The sequence below is a fragment of the Acanthochromis polyacanthus genome, chromosome 8, assembly GCF_021347895.1.
Source record: "Acanthochromis polyacanthus isolate Apoly-LR-REF ecotype Palm Island chromosome 8, KAUST_Apoly_ChrSc, whole genome shotgun sequence".
NCBI classification, from domain to species: Eukaryota; Metazoa; Chordata; class Actinopteri; family Pomacentridae; genus Acanthochromis; species Acanthochromis polyacanthus.
The window spans coordinates 39,949,889-39,972,164 of NC_067120.1; the positions used below are offsets into that span (position 1 = coordinate 39,949,889).

The 22,276-nt window shown below is 37.8% G+C and overlaps 1 protein-coding gene across 1 annotated transcript; it reads left to right on the forward strand.

Moving 5' to 3' along the window:
- Positions 1-5,682: 5,682 nt before the first annotated feature.
- Positions 5,683-21,519, forward strand: LOC127535126 (ovochymase-2). Its single transcript, XM_051952189.1, is given in 18 exon segments — positions 5,683-5,836; positions 7,291-7,386; positions 7,469-7,645; positions 7,720-7,805; positions 8,902-9,080; positions 10,491-10,590; positions 10,593-10,634; positions 10,637-10,690; positions 12,107-12,126; positions 12,229-12,356; positions 12,565-12,698; positions 13,369-13,512; positions 14,559-14,683; positions 15,687-15,780; positions 15,854-15,985; positions 17,902-17,982; positions 19,015-19,166; positions 21,352-21,519. Coding segments are annotated over 18 exon segments (1,938 nt in total). The 5' UTR covers positions 5,683-5,810.
- Positions 21,520-22,276: the final 757 nt, after the last annotated feature.

Consider the following 22,276-nt stretch of genomic DNA (forward strand, 5'->3'; position numbering starts at 1 on the left):
TCATTCGATAAACTGTTAGTTATTTTGCATCATTTTGAGTTATTTTTGAATATTGTAATCTCATTTGGACAAATTTCAGTCATTAGCATCATTTTCAAATAATTTCTGTCATTTTTTTGTCATTTTGTGCCATTTCATGTCATTTTTTGATGATTGTAAATTATTTTTTTAAAGTATAGTATAAAGATAGAACTCTGATCAATAATAAGTTACTGTAGATGAAGAATGAAATGATTCGGAGGAGGTTCTGGTGTGGTTTTTTTTCCAGGTTTGTTCTAATTTAACCTGCACTGAGGCTGTATTTTATCATCAGATGTGATCGACCGCAGAACAAATGAAGCATTAATCTCTGACCTGTTCCTTTGGACCAGAACTGATCCGTTCTCTTCACAGCAGCCAGATAAAGTGGAAACCAATGAATGACTGCATTAAGATTTAATGCTGCTGTTCAGGATTAATGTGACTCCATGAATGAACGTTTGACTGAGCGACTCGGTTTCACTTTCTACAAAACAAACCTGGAGAGCTCCGGTTCTGAGGAAGACAGCCTTTGACCTTTGCATGTTTTAGTTTGTTGTGGATTTTCCAGACAGCAGCTGAAGGATCAGTGGATCTGTGCTTCTAGAACTCCACTGCTGTTTCACGGTAAACGCTGCCCTCGTTTGACTCGGGTTGCTGAGCAAACCGTCGTGTCTGGATTTGGTTTCACACCAGGCAGGTTTTAGGTTTCTCGCTGCTACTGGAGAGTTAAAGAGACGTCGACCACGACAGGATTACTTTTGATCGGGATTCTTGGTGTCTTCAAATTGGAATCAAACACAGAAATCAAGAAATTTCATTTGTCTTGTATCAACAAAATCTGTTAGGAGAGTTTTACAAATGTGTTGTTTTATGTATATATTTGTAATTTGTGGAGGTCATTTCAGACAGCACTGTTGGTTTTGAGACCAAAAATTTATTCTGTGAAATATTTTTGGCTGAATTTTAAGAATTTCATGATTCAGACGTGGAATTTTTGTATTTCGGCCCACAAAAAAAACCCTGGAAGCCATTTTAATTGTTTAATATCTCAAGAAATAAAACTCAACAGTCATGAAATTTGTGGAACAGACAGAATAGTTTCCATCAGATTTAAATCATTAAATGGTTCAACAGGAGGACAAATTCCTCATTATTGGTCCTTGATAATAAAGTTCCTGCTAAAATAAATAAATAAATATATATATATATATATATATTATATATATATATATATATATGGATGGATCTTTGTTCTTCTAAATACATCTTTGGTCGACATCTCACCAAAAATGACTTGAAACTTGGACTGAAATTACTTGAAACCTTTCAAAATTACTCAAAATTGTCCAAGCCCAAAACGACTCAAAATGTGTCCAAAATATGAAAAATGTTGGTCTAAAATGTCTCAAGATGGTCCAAAAGGACAACAACAAGAACTATTGGTCCATAATACCAGCCTCCAGGCTCCAGGCTGGTATTATGTCCCCATAGAGTTCCTGTAAATTGTATATCTATGGATATGTGTGGATATGGGTATGTGTTATCTATGGATGGATCCATGTTTCTACTAAATACAGTCTTGGTCGACGTTTCACCAAAGATGATTTGATTCTTTTCCAAAATTGCTTAAGATTAGTCCCAACTGGTTAAAAAATTGTCTGAAATAAGATAAAGATGGTCTAGAATGACTCAACAGAGTCAAGAAAGACTTGAAATTTGTCCTAAAATACTCAAGAATGGTACAAAGCAAGATAAAGATGGTCTAAAATGACTTGAAACTTGTCCGACAAGACTTTTTCACTGCTTTTCTTCAGGTTTTGTGGTGTTTTATGAAGAACTCAGGCTCCTCTGTGAGGTTGTAGCTGCTGCTGGGCTCCACAGATCAATGAGATCGATTCTAAACGCTTCACATTAAACATTCATGGACATTAAAAAGTCTTTAAGATCCAAAGTGTTCCATCTGGATTTACAGGTGAAGGAAGGCCCTCAGGTCAGATTGATCGTCTTCACACTAACAAGACAAACAAACAGAACTTACTTGGTTCCTCAGGTCTTCATACATTTTCAGCTGGATTTGCTCTAATGTTCCCAGAAGTTCTCCTTAATACCTAAACATGTTCTAAAAGTGTTGGGGTTGATGTTTTTTAGACTATACCCCAACGTTCTCAGAACTGGATGTTTGCACTGAGAACGTTCTCCTGCTGTAATCATGGAACACTGTGGGAACATTTTACAGATTCTACAGTTTGTTCCCTCAACAAACATCCTCAGAAATTTCAGCCAGAATGTTTCCACCTTTGTTAATATAGAACATGCACAGGAACATTTTATAAAGGAACGTATCTTGTCATCTGGGCCTCGATAACATTCCTAAGAACATTTTGTGAATGGAGCTGGAACATTGTGGGAACGTTTTGGATTGTTTTGTTTTTTAAAGAATGTTTTATTACGGGTCACTCAACAAACCGGAAAAATGTCTAACCTTTTTAATATTTCACACTGATAGGAACGTTTTTTTTATATCCTGGATTTAAGAATGCTCTTTCTTTCTTATCGAAGCACATTGGAGAACATTGTGGGAATGTCTACAGAACCAGCTATAATTTGTTCCTCAACAACATCCCTAAGACATCCTCAGAATATTGAAGCCCAATGTTCTACATTTGTTCACGTAGAACATTACAGGAAAGTTTTATAAACATCATCTGAGGCCTCGATAACATCTAGAGAACATTTTGTGAATTGCTGACATTTTCCCTTTTGTTGATGGAACAGATAATGAACATTCTCTGAAAAAACATTCCCACAATGTTCCATGTTCCACGTTAAGTTCTCTGTAAAACACAAACAAAAAGTTCTTCTGATCTAGAGATCTCAGATGACAGAACGTTCTTAAAAACGGTCCTGTACTGCAAATTCCATGAACAAATGGTTTGATGCTCTGAGGCTAGGGAACAAACTGTAGAATCCAAAATAATGTTCCTACAATGTTCCACAATGTTCCATGATAACAAAGAAACAGCATTCTTAATCCAGCATTCAAAAATGTTTTTCATTTCGAGGCAGAATATTTTTCATACAGTTGTTTTTTAACGTTCCTGCGACATGAAATATTAAAGGTGGAACATTTTGTTGAAAAAACATTCCAAAACGTTCCCACAATGTTCCATGTTAAGTTCTCAGGAAAACACCACCACACAAAATGTTCTCCAGATGTTCTGGAGGCCTCAGCTGATGTATATAAAATGTACTTTAATGTTCTGTAATACCAAATGCAGAACATTCTGGCTGCAATGTTCTGAGGATGTTTTGGAAACGTTTTATAGATTCTGCAGTGTGTTCCCTCAACAAAAGGCAAAAATGTCCATGGAACATTGTGGAACATTTTAAAGATTGTTAAGTCTAAGTGTGTTCCTCAACAACGTTCCAAAACATTTTCACAACATTCCAACCAGAATGTTCCATCTGTGGTCATATGTCATGCACATGAATGTCAGAAAACTTTCTGTAAAAACAAACGTTCTCTAATGTTTCACGTTTGTTAGTGCATCTCATTGCAGGAACGTTTTATGAAGATCTGGGAATAACTTTCTGAGTGTTGGTTTGAGAACGTTCCTGGAACTTAATCCGCCTCCTCTGAGTGTTGACATGAAAACATCATTTTAACTTTGTAGAAATGTTCTTTTAAACTCTGAGAACCTGTGGCTCATGTTCTCCAGTGCTGTGGGAACGTTCTCTGCCAGCCTTCCGTCGACCAGCTGTCCTCCGTTCATGTTTCTGCTCATCCAGCCGCCATCCGATACTGAAAACGGTATTTCATGCTCCTCTTAGCGACGCCTGGCAACGGCCCCCCTGGCAACGGTGGCCCAGCAACGCTGCCAGCTCTGAGTCACATCCAGCCGAGGCGGCGGTGGTTCTGGGCTGCACAAACAGGAACCAGGAGGCTTACAGGGCTTAGAGAGGAGCCCCGAGGCAGAACTCTGCTACAGACATCAGTGGTGGTGTGGAGGACGTTAGCTCTTCATAGCAGACGTCCTTTTATCTCCAACATGACGGTGATTCAGTCTAAAACACAATATGGAAGCTGTTTGGTGTGGAAAAAACTGTCTGCCTCTCAGGAATACAGAGCTGAGCTGGAAGTAAATATGAGATACAACAGATTTTAGCATCTTTCAGTTAGTAGTTCTGGTGGTGTGTCAGTGGACTCAGTGGTTGTAGACTGCAGGTAGAAGTCGGCTGGTTTCACATCTGTGTGTTTCTGTTGTCATAATCCCCTGTGCAACAGCAAGCCAGTTTTGTCAAGGATTTGAGACACAAAACAGCAACAAGGAGACACAAAACAACTGCAAAGAGACATAAAATGACCAAAAAAAGACACATATCAGCTATAAAGAGACACAAAACAGACACGAAGAGACACAATACAGCTACAACGAGACAAAACAGCTACAAAGAGACACAAAACAGATACAAAAAGACACAAAATTACCACAAAAAGGTACATATCAGCTGCAAAGAGACATAAAATGAAAACAAAAAGACACAAAACAACTGCAAAGAGAAACATAACTCTACAAAGACACAAATCAGTTATAAAGAAACAAAATGGTTACAGAGAGGCTCATAACAGCTACTGAAAGACACAAATCAACTAGAAAGTAGCTACAAAGAGATATAAAATAGCTACAAGACACAAAACAGCCACAAAAAGACACAAAACAGGTGCAAAAAGACACAAAATTACCACAAAAAAGATACATATCAGCTGCGAAGAGACACAAAATAACTACAGAAACACCAAACAACTACAGAGACACAAACATATTTATTTATTTACATATTTAGATAACATTCTCAATGCAGGGCTTTTATTTGTTCTTTACCTGAGACACTAACAGCTCATAGACACCTTTTATTTGATTTTGGTCAAAACCCACAAAACCTGTGAACCACTGGCCTAAACCTGGAAAAATGCATTTTATAGTCTTGTTAATGTAAAATCTTAGCTTGAAATATAAGTGGTGGAGTAAAAACCGCAGTATTTTCCTGTGATATGTAGTGGAAATACTCAAGTGAAGTCCATAATTTCCAGCAGAATAAACTCCTCTGCTCCTGTTTTCCTTTAACTGGAAGAATCAGCTGCCAGACTGGGGCTTTATCTGTGAAAAGGGTTTCGAAAAAGAAAGAGAATGACTCGTTTAATCATCCCAGTGAGTGTGGTAAAAGCTGCTGTCTTCTTATAAAACTTCAACCTCAAAGGTCACAATGTTTTCAGGTTTTACAGAGAGATCTTTGCTGTAAAATAACACTAGAACGGTGAAGATGAGGCTCTTTTCTGGGTAAATACAGTGTTTTTGACTTCATCTCAGGTGTTAAAGGAGACAGAATTACCTAAAATGTAAAAGTTTTTCCTCCTTTCCTGAATTTGCGTCATCAGGAACGTTCTGGGCAGTGACACCGATCCTCCCTCAGATCTTTGTCTGGGTTTTATGACCTCCTCTGAATGTTTTACTGGCAGCAGACGACCTTGAGAAAGAACATTTCTGCTCCTCATTCCACTTCCTGGTCCGTAGAGGAACGTTCAGCTAGCGATGTCTGGGCTGGTTCTCTGGTTCTGGGTTTGGGCCGTCCTCCCTGCTCAGACAGGTGAGTTATGATGAAGGTGGAAGCTTCCTGTGTTAAAGTCTGAGCTCTGATTGGCTCTCCTCCCCTGCCAGGTTCTAAGTGTGGCGTTCCTCAGGTGTTCAGCTCCACGCTTCTGAGGGTCGTTGGAGGAACCGAAGCCTCGTATGGATCCCACCCCTGGCTGGTCGGTTCTTCTGTTTTGAGTCTTTAATGGAGCTGCTCTCATTTATGATGCTTTTATTCTTCTGATGACACATTTTATTCCTAATCTTCACCATCCAGACTAACTGTTTCTCTGCTGGTAAATGTTGTAAATATAAATGTTATTACCGTCCAGTCACAGGCTGAGAAGACCACTGGTATTCCTATTTTCTGTATAGATGTATCTATTAACCTCCAATGTGACAGAAGCTGCCATTAGCTTGTGATTTAATTGAAGCTAACATTAGCTTTTGACATGAACAAAACTTATATTAGCTTGTGATATGAATGAACCTAACATTAGCCTGCAAAATGACAAAAGCTAGTATTAGTTTGTGATTTAACTGAAGCTAACATTAGTTTATGATATGAACAAAACTAATATTAGCCTCTAATATGAATGAAAGTAACATTAGCCTGCAATGTGACAGAAGCTAGTATTATTTTGCAATATAAACAAAGCTTATATTAGTTTAAGAGATGAATAAAGCTAACATTAGCCTGAGATATGACAGAAATTAGTATTAGTTTGGGATTTAATTGAAGCTAACAAATAGTTCAATACAAAATAATTTGTTTTAGCTCGGAATAATTTTTCAAAAAAGAACTTCCAATTGTCATCTCATAAGTTAGCTGATAGCTAGTGACAGGAAAGTAATTACATTAGCCTGCTATATAACAGAAACTAACAGTGGCAATGGAATTGAAGCTAACTTTAGCTTGTGATATGAATAAAGCTTATATAATACTGTGATATGAATGAAGCTAACATTAGCCTGTGATGTAACAGAAGCTAGTTTTAGCTAGCAATATGAACAAAGCTTATATTAGCTTGTGATATGACAGAAACTAACATTAATCTGCTATATGATGCTAATATTTGCTTATGATATTAATGCTATTAATTAAGGTAACAGACTGCAAATGACAGAAAGCAGTATTTCCTTGGTATAAAAAAAGCATATATTAGCCTGTTATATGAAAGAAGCTAGCATTAGCTTGCAATATGAAAGAAGTTGATATTAGCTTGTGATATTGATAGACGTGAACATTAGCTTGTGACATGAAAGAAGCTAACATTAGCTTACAATGGCAGAAACAAGTATTTTTCATGTGAAACAAACTAATATGCATTTGCATAGGAATATCTTAGCATGTCTCTATCATATCCTAAGCTAACATTAGCTTTATTCACAGTATTCAGTCTAATAGCAAACTGAGAGATTGTGTTATAAAAGAAACTAACTAATAAGCTAGCTAGCTAAGATTGAACTGATTTTGCATCAAGATGCCAAGAAGAAAAGACGTTAGCATCAGTAAATTTTTTTAATATGCCTGCAGCATGTGAGCAGCTAATGTAGATTTTTATTGGTTGTTCGAATGAATGAGGCGTCATTAGGTGAAGTGAATTTAGCTGCTAACCTTGTGCTTTCTCTGCTCAGGTTCTCTGCAGAACAAAGGTTCTCATTTCTGTGGAGGCTCCATCCTGACAGAGCGCTGGATCCTCACAGCCGCTCACTGCTTCACATCTCTATCACAGTACAGAAGTTTTATTATTTCCACATCTTCACTCCTGATTTGACTGGTGGTGTTTATTTAAATAGTTGTTATCCTGCCCCAGAGAGTTTCTCAGCGGCATCAGAGTCGTGGTCGGAGAGTTTGATCGGAGGAAACAGGACGAAGACGAGCAGATCTTCCTCGTCAAGTCGGTGTCGGTCCACGAGAAGTTCAGCCACATTCTACCAATGCAGTTCGACATCGCTCTGCTGCAGCTGGATGGAAGCATTAGCATGGGCAGGTTTATATTCTGGTTAGATGAAAGGACGGTTAACACAGTCCACATTACTGATATCTGTCTTTTTCTACAGGAAGTCGTGTCCAACCGATCTGTTTACCTTTACCTGACGAGACCATCCAGACCAGCTGCTCTGTGGGAGGATGGGGGAGGACCAAGGAAAGTATGGAGTCTTCTACCGGATATAGAGAGAAGCCAACTAGTTCTCAGTCAGATCATCGGGTTCTTCATCTCCAGTAACTTTATCAATGATCAGAATTGTACCTTCATCCTGTGAATATTTCCAGAGTTCCAGGTCCTTGAAGTCCATAGAGAAGATGGTAGAGTAGGTCTACTCTACAACTTTCTACAGGAGACATTCTCCTTTTTTGTGGTTTCTCTTAGATGTGGTTGAATAACACGTCCGGTGACTCTGTTGCTTTTATATGATTTTATTATAAAAAGACAGCATCTGAACAGGCAGCATGGTTTGCCTGTGGAGGAGCCCACGGATTGATTCCTCCTTGAACCATGGGCTAGTGAACAGCTTTATACCCTTCTAGTAAGGATCGAATTACAACATCTGGTTCATGTTTGAAGACCCTGACTCAAAATAAGACCACCCTTGAATAGAACCCCTCTGCTCTGAAATCCTAAAGGAAGACATCCATCTTCTAGCTGGACATGGGTGCCTCCAAAAAACAACAAGTGATCTGTTCCTGAAACTGAAAAACACATTCCAATGGCATGGGTAGAATTAGTCATGCATGTAATGCGGGTTCCATCTGTGGTCAGAGGCAAAGAGCCACACCAGAGCAGACACTACATATAACCAGCAATTCATATCAGATACTAGAACAAACAAAGCAGATTCCACTCTACTAACTTATTAAGTAATACAGATCTCAGATCAGATAGTACACTTGCTTCCACTCTTTAAGTTTAGTCTCAATTAGAACATTCATAACTGGAGACTTCCAGGACCTTCATGCCCATAGAGCTGGGTCCAGAAAGACTAGAAAACTGTACAAAACAGCTGAAATTCATCAAAAGTGCTTCAAAATTTTCACTAAATTACTCAAAACTTGACCAAGATGACACAAAATGATTCCAAACTTGCTTTCAATTAGTAAAAAAATTAACAAAAATGTCATAAAAGTTTTCCAAAATGACATGGATATTGTTCCAAATGCGAAAATAAGAGATCTAAATGTCACAAAGGTTGTTCAAAATGACAGAAGCTTTGCCCTTTGTTCAGGTTTGGTTTTGCTGTTTTCCAGGAGGTCGTCTTCCAGCGGTGCTCAGGGAGGTCCAGCTGGATTTGGTGGATCCGGCTAAATGTAAATTTGTCCTCCAGACTGTGAAAAGTTCAGCTCTGAACCAGAAACTAGTCCGATCCCAACCGGCCATGACAGTCCTGTGTGCCGGACCAGAGCGAGGAGGGAAAGACGCCTGTCAGGTAGAAAAATATCACATCTGCACTGTAAAACATATCAAAAATAAAGAAACATAAAAAATACACCTGAATTCTACCAGCAGACCACTGGTTTAAAAAATACAGTTAGAAATGGTCAAATCTGAAGATTTCTGGTGCGAAAAACAAACAAGATTAACAGCAGGTTACTGAAAAATATGAATATGAATATGAGACATTAAACAACACAAATAAGAGACAAAACAGCAAAAACGAGACACAAAATGACACAAACAAGACACAAAAAGGGCACAAACCAACAACAATGAGACAGAAAATGAGTACAAAACATCGCAAATGAGTCGAAAACCAACAAAAAGGAGGCACAAAATTACACAAAAAGGCTACAAAAAGACGCAAACTTACAAAAATTAGACACAAAATGACACAAATGAGACTCAAATGACAAAACAAAACACAATATAACACAAAAAGTGCAAAATCAGACACAAATAAGACACAAAGTGACATAAAATGATACAAATGAGATGCAAACGACAAAAATTAGACGCAAAATTCAATAAAAATGACACTAAATTGGCACAAAACAACACAAATGAGATGCAAACCAACAAAAAGGGTTCAAAATGACACAAACAACAAAAATTAGACACAAAATGACATAAACAGAGTACAAAAACAACACAAGACACAAAAATGACATAAAATAATTGACAAAGACGCGACACAAAAAAGCACAAAATGACCAAAAAACAAAATGCAAACAGACAAAGAAACAACACAAAATAAGACACAAAATGTCACAAATAAACAAAAACAAGACACAAATACACAAAAAATGGTACAAACCAACAAAAACGACAACAAACAAGATGCAAACAGACAAAAAAAACAACACAGAATGACACAACTACAGAAAATTAGACAGCATTGGACACAAAGGAGGCATCAGATATTACTGGATTATGACCATAAAGTCTAGTTCCAGTATTAAACAATAAACATGAGGTTCTACTGCAGAGTTCTGAAGTTCACAGTTTAATTTCCCGTTTTACATCATCTAGAGCCTGAAATCATCCAGAACCACTGGATCAAACCCCCCCCCCAGACTACCTCAAAACCGTCTACTGTGAAATACGGACTATTCTAATGTGCAATATCACACTGACCATGCACTTTTATTCTTTTTAACTGTTTTAACTTATCCTTTTTTGTGATTTTTATTACATGTATCTTGCACTGATGGAGATGCTCTAAATCTCATTGGACTTGTGTATAGTGACAATAAAAGGCATTCTATATCAGAGGATCTTTATGAGACCTCTGGTCCATCTGGGCTCGAAATAGCTCCTGAAAGTTTGATCTTCTCTTCGGAGGGGCTCTGGAGGACCTCTGATCTCTAAATCATTTCTCAGAATTTGACTGTCTCCTCAGGGAGACTCTGGAGGACCTCTGGTCTGTCCTGCCGGGTCTGGATCGGGTCGCTGGGTGGTTCTGGGCGTCACCTCCTGGGGTAAAGGCTGTGGACGGAGCTGGGGGACAATGTCAGCCGTCCCCCCTCCAGGAGAGGATCTCCGGGGTTTTCACCGACGTCCGGCTGCTGCTGCCCTGGATCAAGATGAAGCTGAGGAACGGTAGGTCCAGATCATCATGGAGGTTCTATGTAGTTCTGTATGACAGAACCGGATCAAGATGAAGCTGAGGGACGGTAGGAACTAGGACTAGAACATACCAGAGGGTTCTGCATGGAGCTGCAGAATGCTGTGGAGCCGTTTAGGTTCAGGGTTCCTCTCACTCTGTACAAGAATCGACCCTGGATCCAGCAGAACAGCCCCAGACCATCACACTTCCTCCTCCATGTTTGACAGTTGAGTAACCATCGTTCTCCTACTGATGAACCAAAGATTTCAGATTTAGATCCATCAGTCCATATTATCTTCTTCCAGTCTTCAGTAGTCCATTGACGATGTTTCATGGCCGCAATTAATTTTGTTTTGGTGAATTTAAAGTCAGTTTGGTCAATTTTGAGTCATTTAAGTCATTTTGTGAGACGGTTTAAAGCTGTTTTAGCCAGATTTGAAATCATTTTTGGAAAGATTCTAAGTAATTTTGGACAAGTTTAGTCATTTTAGCCACATTTTAGGTTGTTTTAGACTGATTTTGTGTTATACTGGCCACAATTCAAGTTGTTTTGGGCAGATTTTCAAGTTGAACCTGAGACTTCTTCCTATGACCACTATGAAGCTGACTGAAGCTGTTGTCCTGTGAGCTCCTATCTCCAAGCTGTTGACTCTCACAAACTGGTCTTCTGGTTCTGTTGTATCTTTGGGCCTTCCAGACCTCTTCCCGTCAGAGTTTCCTCCAGTTTCTGAGCCTTTTGATGGTGAAGAAAACTGGACTCACTGACACCTGGACTTTCTTCCTCTCCGTAGGAAAGACCTCCATGTTTAAATGCTATGATGGTCTGTCTCTCTTCTATTGTTAATTACCTTTTCCTTTCCATTTCTATGGCAACACACCACTTTCTGCAGTACAATACTGTTCTAATAATGCTCTGGAGGGTTCCATGATCTGTTCCAGCACTACTTTATGCAGACTGAGGGGTTGGAAGGAAACTAGAAAAGTTGGGACTCCTGTAGGATTTGGCAGCTCAAACGTTCAAGGCTTAATCAACCTCCATTGCTGCAGAACAGCTTTAAGTTGTTAACCCATTTCTGTTCCCTGAAAAAGGCCTTTTTGTATAATTCCGACATGTCCATTATTTTTCAGTTTTGGGTAGTCTTACCTTTTTTTACCCTCTGGCAGTTCACCACTGACCTTTGTTCCATTTCAATCTATTCATCGGACTTGAACTACTTGAATTTCAATAAAAAAATGGAAAAATTGGAGTGTTCTTAAACTTTTATTAAACTACTGAGAAGATATTAGCTGATGCTGCTTCATTCCTGCCAGTGTCTGTACACAGTTCTGACTGGAATATATTCATATTCTGGTAAAAATATGGTATTTTCTTCACCATATTGATCTTTTCATGTTTCTGTTTGTTCCAGCTGAACAACAGCAGCAGGAAGTGACGTCATCCAGTGAGTGTTTCCTTCTGATCGCTGTGATTTGTTAATATTTCATAACGAGCCACTTTAATCTCTGTGTGTGTGTGCGTGTGTGTGTGTGTGTGTGTGTGTGTGTGTGTGTGTGTGTGTGTGTGTCAGGGCTGTGCAGTGTGATTGATGGCTCTGTGTCCGAGAGAGAGGGGCTGATCAGAAACCCCGCCCACACCGCCGGTCGCTACGACAACAACCAGTGAGTGAGGCCTCAGAGATAAACAGTCACATGACCTCTTGAACCCCGACATCACTGATTCTATTACGGCCGTTTGGATAAAATCAGAATCAGAAAACTGTAGAATAAAGTTTTATAGGTCAGAATGTAGAGCAAAAAATAAATTTATAGTATTTTATGTCCAGGTTGTGTCTATATTATATTATTTTATATAAACTCTGTTTTCCAGGTTGTGTTTGTGGCGTCTCAGCGTCCCTCCAGGTTTCAGTATTCTGCTAGAGTTCCATCGTTTCGACCTGGAGAACGATTCTTATTGTCAGTTTGATCGACTCACTGTGTTGACAGCAACCAGCAGACCTGTAGGTGAGTTTATCCACTTTATATTACCTTCATATTACCTTTATATTTACTTTATAGCACCCCGGTGTATAGAGAATGGATGGATGGATGGATTACCTTTATATTCACTTTATATTCACTGTCTGGAGCCTAACTGTCATTATAACCTCATATCAAGTCAATAATGTGCCTAAACTTAGAAATATATAGAAATATATACAGTAAAATTAAGATATTCTTTCTAAATCTTATTTCACTTTAATTTGTTGTATATTTATTTTATTTTATACCCTAATATTCTGTATTTTCTTATTGTTTAACCTTTTATTAAATATCCAGCTGCTGTCACAACTTAGCTTCCCTCCCTGGTTTAATGAATTCATCTGAGTCTAAATTAACACTTTTTCTGTGATTTTCTAATTAATAAAACTTGGAAAGTCTTTAAAATGATGGTAAATGGTTGAAATAAATGAATAAAACCCATTAAAAAATGTTTGTTTGACAACACAGGGAATTTTTTATTTATTTTTTTGCCTCTTTAAATATCTAGAAATAACATACTGCTAATGCTAATGCTAACAATCATGTTTAATAAGCTCCAGATGTTCCAGATGTTCACACAGACAACATGTGTCTTCACAGTACGACACAGTTTTTTTGCTTGTTTTCTAAAATCTCTGTCTTTTATTTTCAGGTATTTTCTGCGGCAGCGTCACACCTGGTCCGCTGCTGCTCAACAACTCCCAGAATGCAACGCTGCTCTTCTCCTCTGACATCAGTGGATCAGGAAGTGGATTTATAGTGAAGCACCGCGCTGTCAGAGGAAACACTGCACCTGGTGGGAGAAAACAACAACAACAACAACACAACAGAAATAAAACAACAACACAACAAAAATAAAACAACAACAACAAAAATAAGAACAACACAACAGAAATAAAACAATAACACAACAAGAAACAACAACAAAAAAACAACAAGAACAACAACAGAAATAAAACACTAACACAACAACAACAAAATAAGAATACAAGAACAACACAACAGAAATAAAACAATAACAACAACAACAAAAATAAAAACAGCAAAAATAAGAACACAACAACAAAAATAAGAATACAAGAACAACACAACAGAAATAAAACAACAACAACAACAACAACAAAAATAAAACAACACAACAGAAATAAAACAGCAACACAACAAAAAAACCAACAACACCACAACAACACAACAAAAATAAGAACAACAACACAACAAAAATAAGAACACAACAACAACAACAAAAATAAAACAACACAACAACAACAACACAACAACAGTACAACAAAAATAAAACAACACAACAACAACACAACAAAAATAAGAACAACACAACAACAACAATAAAACAACAACACAACAAAAATAAAACAACAACACAACAAAAACAAAACAACCAAACAACAACACAACAAAAATAAAACAACACAACAACACAACAAAAATAAGAACAACACAACAACAACAAAATAAAACAACAACACAACAAAAACAAAACAACCAAACAACAACACAACAAAAATAAAACAACACAACAACACAACAACAAAAATAAGAACAACACAACAACAACAATAAAAACAACAACACAACAAAAATAAAACAACAACACAACAAAAACAAAACAATCAAACAACAACACAACAAAAATATAACAACACAACAACAACACAACAAAAATAAGAACAACACAACAACAACAATAAAAACAACAACACAACAAAAATAAAACAACATCACAACAACAACAACACACAGCTTCCCTGAGTCCTGCGCTGCTGATTGTGTGTTTTCTTGTGTGTTGTTATGTGAAGCTGCTCTGTGTGTGTTTGTGTCGACCAGGTTGTGGGTCGGTGGTTCTGGTGGAGGATGAGGTCGCCGTTCAAAGCCCAAATTACCCACAATCCTACAGTGACGGCTGCGTCCTCCGCTGGGTGGTGTACGCTCCTCAGGGCCACGTTGTCAAGGTAACGCCAGGAGTTTTTCAGAGATTTCAGTAAAAATGAAGAAATATTTAAATTTCAGGCCTTGAAAACAGGATCAGCTCATTATTGCTGCATCGTGACATCAGCGGTTTTTGGCTCCAGCGATTGGTCGGCTGCAGATTTTAAAAATGGAGGTTAAATATCCGAGTTTACAAACGCCAAAGAGTCCAGAAGTTCTGGTAAAACTGACCCCAGATCAGTTTACATCCATCCAGGTTTCTTAGTCTGAACACTAAATCTGATTTCTGTCCAGAAACATTTTTTTTCTATAATTTTAAACAACTAGGATGCATCCCATAATACTGATGCTCACAGCTGGTTACAGAGAAAATGATCAGAAACCAGATTCAGTGTTCAGACTGAGACTCCTGGATGGATGCAAAACTGATCTGGGGTCAGTTTTTAGCAGAAGTCAGATGTGTTTTTATTCAAAACTGGTCAAATTACATGAAAGTTGTTCAAAATTACACAAAAATTGTCCCAAATTTGTTCAATACTAGTCAGAAATGTCTAAAAAAACTGTTCAAAATGACAAAAGATGTCCAAAATTACACTGAACTTTCCCCAAATTATTAACATTTTGCCAAAATGACTCAATATTTCCCCAAATTATTAAAAAACTGTTCAAAGGGACCTTAAAATTTGTCCAAAATGACTTGAAAATGATCCATATTAAAGAAAATGAGTCCAGAATGACATAAAATTTGTCCTAAATGACTCAAAAATGATCCAAACTGACTGAAGATTTGCAGAACGACACAAAATTAGTCCACAATGCTTCAAAAATGATACAAAATGACTCAAAATTTGAGCAAAATGACTTGAAAATGATTCAAAATTGGCTCAGAAATGATGGAAAAAGTCCATTAATAAGTGTTAAATCTGGGCCCTCCTCTCTGGAACTGTGGAGATATTAACAGGATGAAGACTGAACTCAAATGTGATCAGTTTTAGGTAATTAAAAACAGACTTTTGTGTTTTTCAGCTGGACTTCACAGACTTTGACCTGGAGGAATCGGACAGATGTTTGTTTGATTCCCTCGCTGTGTTTGGAGACGTTGCAGGAACAGAGGAGATCGGTGGGTTTCATTATCTACGTCTGTGGCATCATTTAAAGGCTTTAAATCTATTTTATTGTTCTGTTATGTCCAGCCTTGCTGTGCGGCAGCAGCGTCCCTCCTCCTGTCCTCTCCTACAGCAGCATCCTGGTCCTTCACTTCAGCTCCGACAGCAGCGTCACCCACCGAGGCTTCAGGGCAGTGCTGACCTTTGTCAGCCATACAGGTGTGTTCAGGTGTGTTTAGGCATGTGCAGGTATGTGTTCAGGTGTGCTCAGGTGTGTTTAAGTGTGCACAAATGTCTTCATGGGTGTGTTCAGATGTGTTCAGATGTGTTCAGGTGTGTGTTCAGGTGTGTGTTCAGGTGTGTTCAGGTGTGTTCAGGTGTGTGTTCAGGTGTGTGTTCAGGTGTGTGTTCAGATGTGTTCAGGTGTGTTCAGGTGTGTGTTCAGGTGTGTGTTCAGGTGTGTTCAGATGTGTTCAGGTGTGTGTTCAGGTGTGTGTTCAGGTGTGTTCAGGTGTGTTCAGATGTGTTCAGGTGTGTGTTCAGGTGTGTTCAGGTGTGTTCAAATGTGTTCAGGTGTGTGTTCAGGTGTGTGTTCAGGTGTGTTCAGATGTGTTCAGGTGTGTGTTCAGGTGTGTGTTCAGGTGTGTGTTCAGGTGTGTTCAGGTGTGTTCAAATGTGTTCAGGTGTGTGTTCAGGTGTGTGTTCAGGTGTGTTCAGATGTGTTCAGGTGTGTGTTCAGGTGTGTGTTCAGGTGTGTGTTCAGGTGTGTTCAGGTGTGTTCAAATGTGTTCAGGTGTGTGTTCAGGTGTGTGTTCAGGTGTGTTCAGGTGTGTTCAGGTGTGTGTTCAGGTGTGTGTTCAGGTGTGTGTTCAGGTGTGTTCAGGTGTGTTCAGATGTGTTCAGGTGTGTGTTCAGGTGTGTGTTCAGATGTGTTCAGGTGTGTGTTCAGGTGTGTGTTCAGATGTGTTCAGGTGTGTGTTCAGGTGTGTTCAGGTGTGTTCAGGTGTGTTCAGATGTGTTCAGGTGTGTGTTCAGGTGTGTGTTCAGGTGTGTTCAGGTGTGTTCAGATGTGTTCAGGTGTGTGTTCAGGTGTGTGTTCAGATGTGTTCAGATGTGTTCAGATGTGTTCAGGTGTGCTCAGGTGTGTTTAAGTGTGCACAAATGTCTTCATGGGTGTGTTCAGGTATATTCAGATGTGTTCAGGTGTGTTCAGGTGTGTTTAGGCATGTGCAGGTATGTGTTCAGGTGTGTTTTGTTGTGTTCAAGTGTGTTCAGGTGTGCTCAGGTGTGTTTAAGTCTGCACAAATGTCTTCATGGGTGTGTTCAGATGTGTTCAGATGTGTTCAGGTGTGTGTTCAGGTGTGTTCAGGTGTGTTCAGATGTGTTCAGGTGTGTGTTCAGGTGTGTGTTCAGATGTGTTCAGATGTGTTCAGGTGTGTGTTCAGGTGTGTTCAGATGTGTTCAGGTGTGTGTTCAGATGTGTTCAGATGTGTTCAGGTGTGTTCAGGTGTGTTCAGGTGTGTGTTCAGGTGTGTTCAGGTGTGTTCAGGTGTGTGTTCAGGTGTGTTCAGGTGTGTTCAGGTGTGTGTTCAGGTGTGTGAGCTAGACAGTAATAAGTGACTGTTTACCTACACAGTTGGTTGGTTTCGGTTCAGTGAACGCCTCATTTTTCCACAGTGACCCACATAAAGGCAGCTGCAGCCTGGAGACAATAAAATATGACTGTGAAATGTTAAATAACCTAAAAATTAAAAATGAAAATGGCAAGAAAACCAATCAAAACAGCCACAACTTTAAAACCAGCAGCATAACAGTGTGAATCCACTGGATGCTAAAACTAGCTTGTTTTAACCTGTTTGACTCACAGATTAGCTTTGCACAGCTTAAGCTAGCTTGCTAATTCCTGCTAGCCAGTCTGAAAACTGCCAGAAACTCCACTGTACTCTAATGAAATCCTGTTTTTAACAAAAACTGCTAGTTGACAGAAATGTGAAAGACAAATTTATTTATTTATTAAACCAGGAAATGATCAAAAAGACTGTAATCTTTTGTTGAACCCTGAGTTGCAGTCTCTGAATTCCATCTGCATGTAAAAATAAGTCAACTTTCTCTGCTTCTTTTCATTTTTTCTGCAGATCTACATGATCCGGACAGAGCAGATGTGGAAGAGCATCCAGATGTTTTCACAGTTAACCAGCGACACACAGCGTCTCACGGTTTGTTTCATGTTTGTTTTACGTTTTATACGATCAGATAAAGAGTCCAGTGTCCTCTGCTGAGGAGTCCTGGAGCAGGACATTAAATATTCAGCAGCTCGATGTGGAGAAATGACGGTGTTTGAGGTCTCCTGGTGGTTTCTGGGTCTGATGGAGCTCAGCTGTGGCATTTAGGAAGTCAGTGAGACATTTAACGCTGAAGCTACAGCTGAGACAGAAGAATGACACACATGATGATTTTAAAGGTTCAATATGTCCAGAAATAAAACTCCTACGGCCAGGAAATGTGGTGAGAACTCAGACGGAATAGTTTACAGCAGATCAGAATGACTGAATGGATCCAACAGAGGACGTTTATTATAATTATTGGATTTTGAAGATGTGAAAACAGTTGCAGAATTTCTCATCCTGGACGGTCGTGTCCCCATAAAGTTCCTGTAAGCGTATATCTATGGATGGATCCGTATTTCTACTAAAACACGGACTTTAAAGGCTTTTCCTGTCAGCATCAGTGAATATTTCTACATTTTCAGTATTTTTCACCACTAGAAGAATCTCGTTTTTTCAGTTTTACCGTCCAAGCTCCGCTGCTTCGTCTTCTGGATCTTTAACTTCTGCACAACGTGAGTTCACTGAAAAATAATAAACACCAAAAAATTAATCATACATTTTATTCAGTCCACTTCAGGTGTTTCTGTTTTTCTTCCAGAAAAACTGAATCCATCAACAGACTGATGACAGCAGGACCGACAGGTACTCTGGAGGAAAAACAACTGAAAAACGGCAAAATTATTTTATAGACTTTCTCTGTTTCATTTTAAAAATTGCATTAAAAAGTAAAAAAGATAATTAAAGAACACTATTTTAGCTGCATTTAAATCAGAAAAAAAATATTATTTTACAGATATTTTCATTTTCTTGTGCTTTCCTTGTTTTTCTTGTTTTTCTTTGGATTTCTCCCATTTTTTCTAACTTTTTCTTCTGTTTTTCTTCAGTTGTTCTTTTTTTTCTCGGTTCTCTGTTTGTCTCCAGAGTTCTTCATCTTCACAACCAGAACCTCTGAGACTCGATGCTCTGCTGAGGTTTATTCCCTCCACTGCTCCTCTTCTTCTAGAGGCCACGCCCACTCAGGTGACCTGGAGGTCACGCCCACTCAGGTGACCCTGGAGGCCACGCCCACTCAGGTGTGAGTCAGGAGGAGACAGGTGGTATCAGCAAGGACACCTACGTTCAAACAGCAGCAACTGTCTGTGAAATGAAGAGGTTTTATCTGGTTTTATGCAATAAATGTTTAATTTTACAGTCAAATGTTTAAAAATAAATTAATTAATAAAAACACCGACTTTTGATGTGGAAATTATTGCTTGTTTTTACACTTAACACATAAATTAATACCTTTTTTCTGTGATTTGACCAGTTATTGTCTGTAATTTAACAGAACATCCTGTAAAATAACACTTAAATTACACACCATTTTATTTTACTTTATTATTCTCACTTCCTCTCTCTTCGGCTGACAAATTCTACAAAATCTTAAAAACTACAAAGCAAGAAACCCCCCCCCCCCCAGCCGTCATGATAATAAAACGGAGGCTGAGGCTGAATAAACACAGCAGTGCTCTGTTTTCCCAGCCTGTCAGGGTGTCAGTGAACACAACACTGTTATGATCACAGCACATGTTTGCCCTAAAACATGGAATTATTTCCCTCTAAACACCAGAAATATCACAAGATTTAACCCAGCAGATGTTTGCTGCAAGAAAAACAATATAAAGAAGCAAAACAAAGCAAAGAGTGTATTAAATGTATGCATAAAATAAATTAAAAAAATCTAACAAATCTAAAAAAATGATCCCAAAATGATGAACATTTGATATGAATGACAGAAAAAAATCCAAAATTACTGTAAAATTATTCAAAACGACTTTAAAATGATCCAAAATTATCCAAAATTAGTTTAGAATGACACAAAAATTGTCCAAAATTGCTTGAAAATTGTTCAAAAAGACTTGAGAATTATGCAAAAATGACACAGATGATACAGAATTGACTGAAAACTTCCAAAATGATTAAAAAAAAAGTAAAACAAACAAAACAAAGAGTGTATTAAATGTGTGCAAAAAAAAATAAAAACTGATGAAAAAGACTAAAATATTCAGCAAATGTCCCACAAAAATGACCAAACATAAAAATATGTCACCAAAAAAATGAATAAAATGTCTTAAATGACAGTTTAATGTACCAAAGCTTTTGTAAAATATGAACACACAAAAACACTGAACTGTATTTATTTAATGTGAAAACTGTTCAAAAGCCTGTTCTGTCATCTGTAGGTGGAGGGCTCCCTCTAGTGGCAGTTTACAGGAATTACAAATGACTGAATAAATAAATACAAATGATTGAGAAAGCGTATATCTAAATATAACTGCACCGCCGCCACATATTCACTCTATAAAGGCTTTAACAGACAACTTTATTGGCGTTTTCTGTGTTTTTTAGAATATTCTCTTTCATTTATTTCCTCTTCTTGTGTATTTGTATCATTTTTTTCCTGCTTTTACACGTTTATTCGGTCTGCTCCACATAAAGTCTGTAAAATCTATGAAAGTTCCAGTTTGACCCTCACAGAATCAGCTGACTTATTTTATCTACAAGAACTTTAGATCAGTGCGTAAAAGAAACAGATTCATTTTTCAGACTGAGACGCCTGGATGGAAGTTAAACTGATTTCAAATAGTACCAAAAAACAAACAAAAAATGACACAAAAATCATCCAAAAATGACTTAAAAATTCGATGAAAAGTTGATGAGAATAACAAAAAAATGTTGAAATTTGCTTTAAAATGATCCAAAATGATGAAAATTTGTTTAGAATGACAAAAAAACTTCCAAAATCATTTTAAAAATATTCAAAACACCTCAGAATTTATTCACAGTGACTCTGAAATGACACAGGATTGACCGAAAGCTTCCAGCAACGATTCAAACTTTGCCCAGAATCACTGAAAAAAATCATCCAAACTGACTGAAAATGTGTTTACAGTGAAACGAAACTGGTCAGAAATGACAAAATCATCTTCAAACTGGACAAATTGACTCAACAGTTGGTAATATGATCTAAAATTACAGAAATAAATGTTTCTGAACAGAAACTGAAACACAGATGGATGTAAACTGTTGTGGGGTCAGTTTTTAGCAGAACCAGATGTTTTTCATTCATCAGAAACTGCTCTGAACGTCATAAAAGTTGTCAAAAATCCTCTCAAATTTCTCAGTGTTTGTCAGAAAACTCTCAAAAAACTTTTCTGTCGTTTCTGTCAGTAAAACGGATAAAACAGACGAGAGTTTGACTGAAGCTGTCTGTTTCAGTTTTTCAGACGTCCAGCAGCAGATCCTGGAAAACCTCTGAGGATCCTGGAGACGAAGAAGAAGAAGAAGAAGAAGAAGAAGCTTCAGGGTGGACACAGTGAGCTGCTGAAGTTTGAACCTGAGGAGGCACAAATGTGGACTTTCAGTGTGGATCCACTTATTTTCTGATTAGAAATGACATGGAAGTTTAGTAAAGACAGAAATCTGGATATTTCTGGATCATTTCCTGAATGTTGCAGCTTCTTTTTTGAATATTTTTCTTTTAGTCGTTTTTGGAAAAGGTTTCAGTCATTTTGAGTGATTTTGAGTCACTTCCAGTCACTCTTTAATCATTTTCGAGTCATTATTGAGTCATTTTCAGTCATTTTTGAGTCATTTTCAGTCATTTTTTAGTTATTTTTGTCAATTTTGAAGTCATTCTGGACATTTTTTGAACCATTTTTCAGTTTTTGAGTCACTCTGAAAAAGTTTTTAACCATTTTGAGGATTGCTTTTTTTGAGTGGCTTTGAATTTCTTTTATTATATTGAGAGAATTTGAAGTCATTTAATCTAATTTAAGTCATTTTGGAATTTTTTTGTCAGTCGATCCACATAAACAGAGGAGATCGTCCTGATTTAACTTCTCCTGTTTGTGTTCTACAGAATTTGGAGAATTCTGAATCCTTTCTGGATCATTTTTAAGTCATTTTGAGTCATTTTAAATAATTTTGAGTTATCTTGAATCATTTTTGAGACATTTTGAGTTATTTAAAGTCATTTTGGGTCATCTTTGAGTCGTTTTCAGTCATTTTCAGTCATTTTCAGTCATTCTTGAGTCATTTTTGAGTCATTCTGACTTTTTTGAATCACTTTGGAAAAGTTTTTTTTACCATTTTGAGGATTTTTTTGAGTGGCTTTGGAAAAGTTTTGACTAAATTGAGAAAA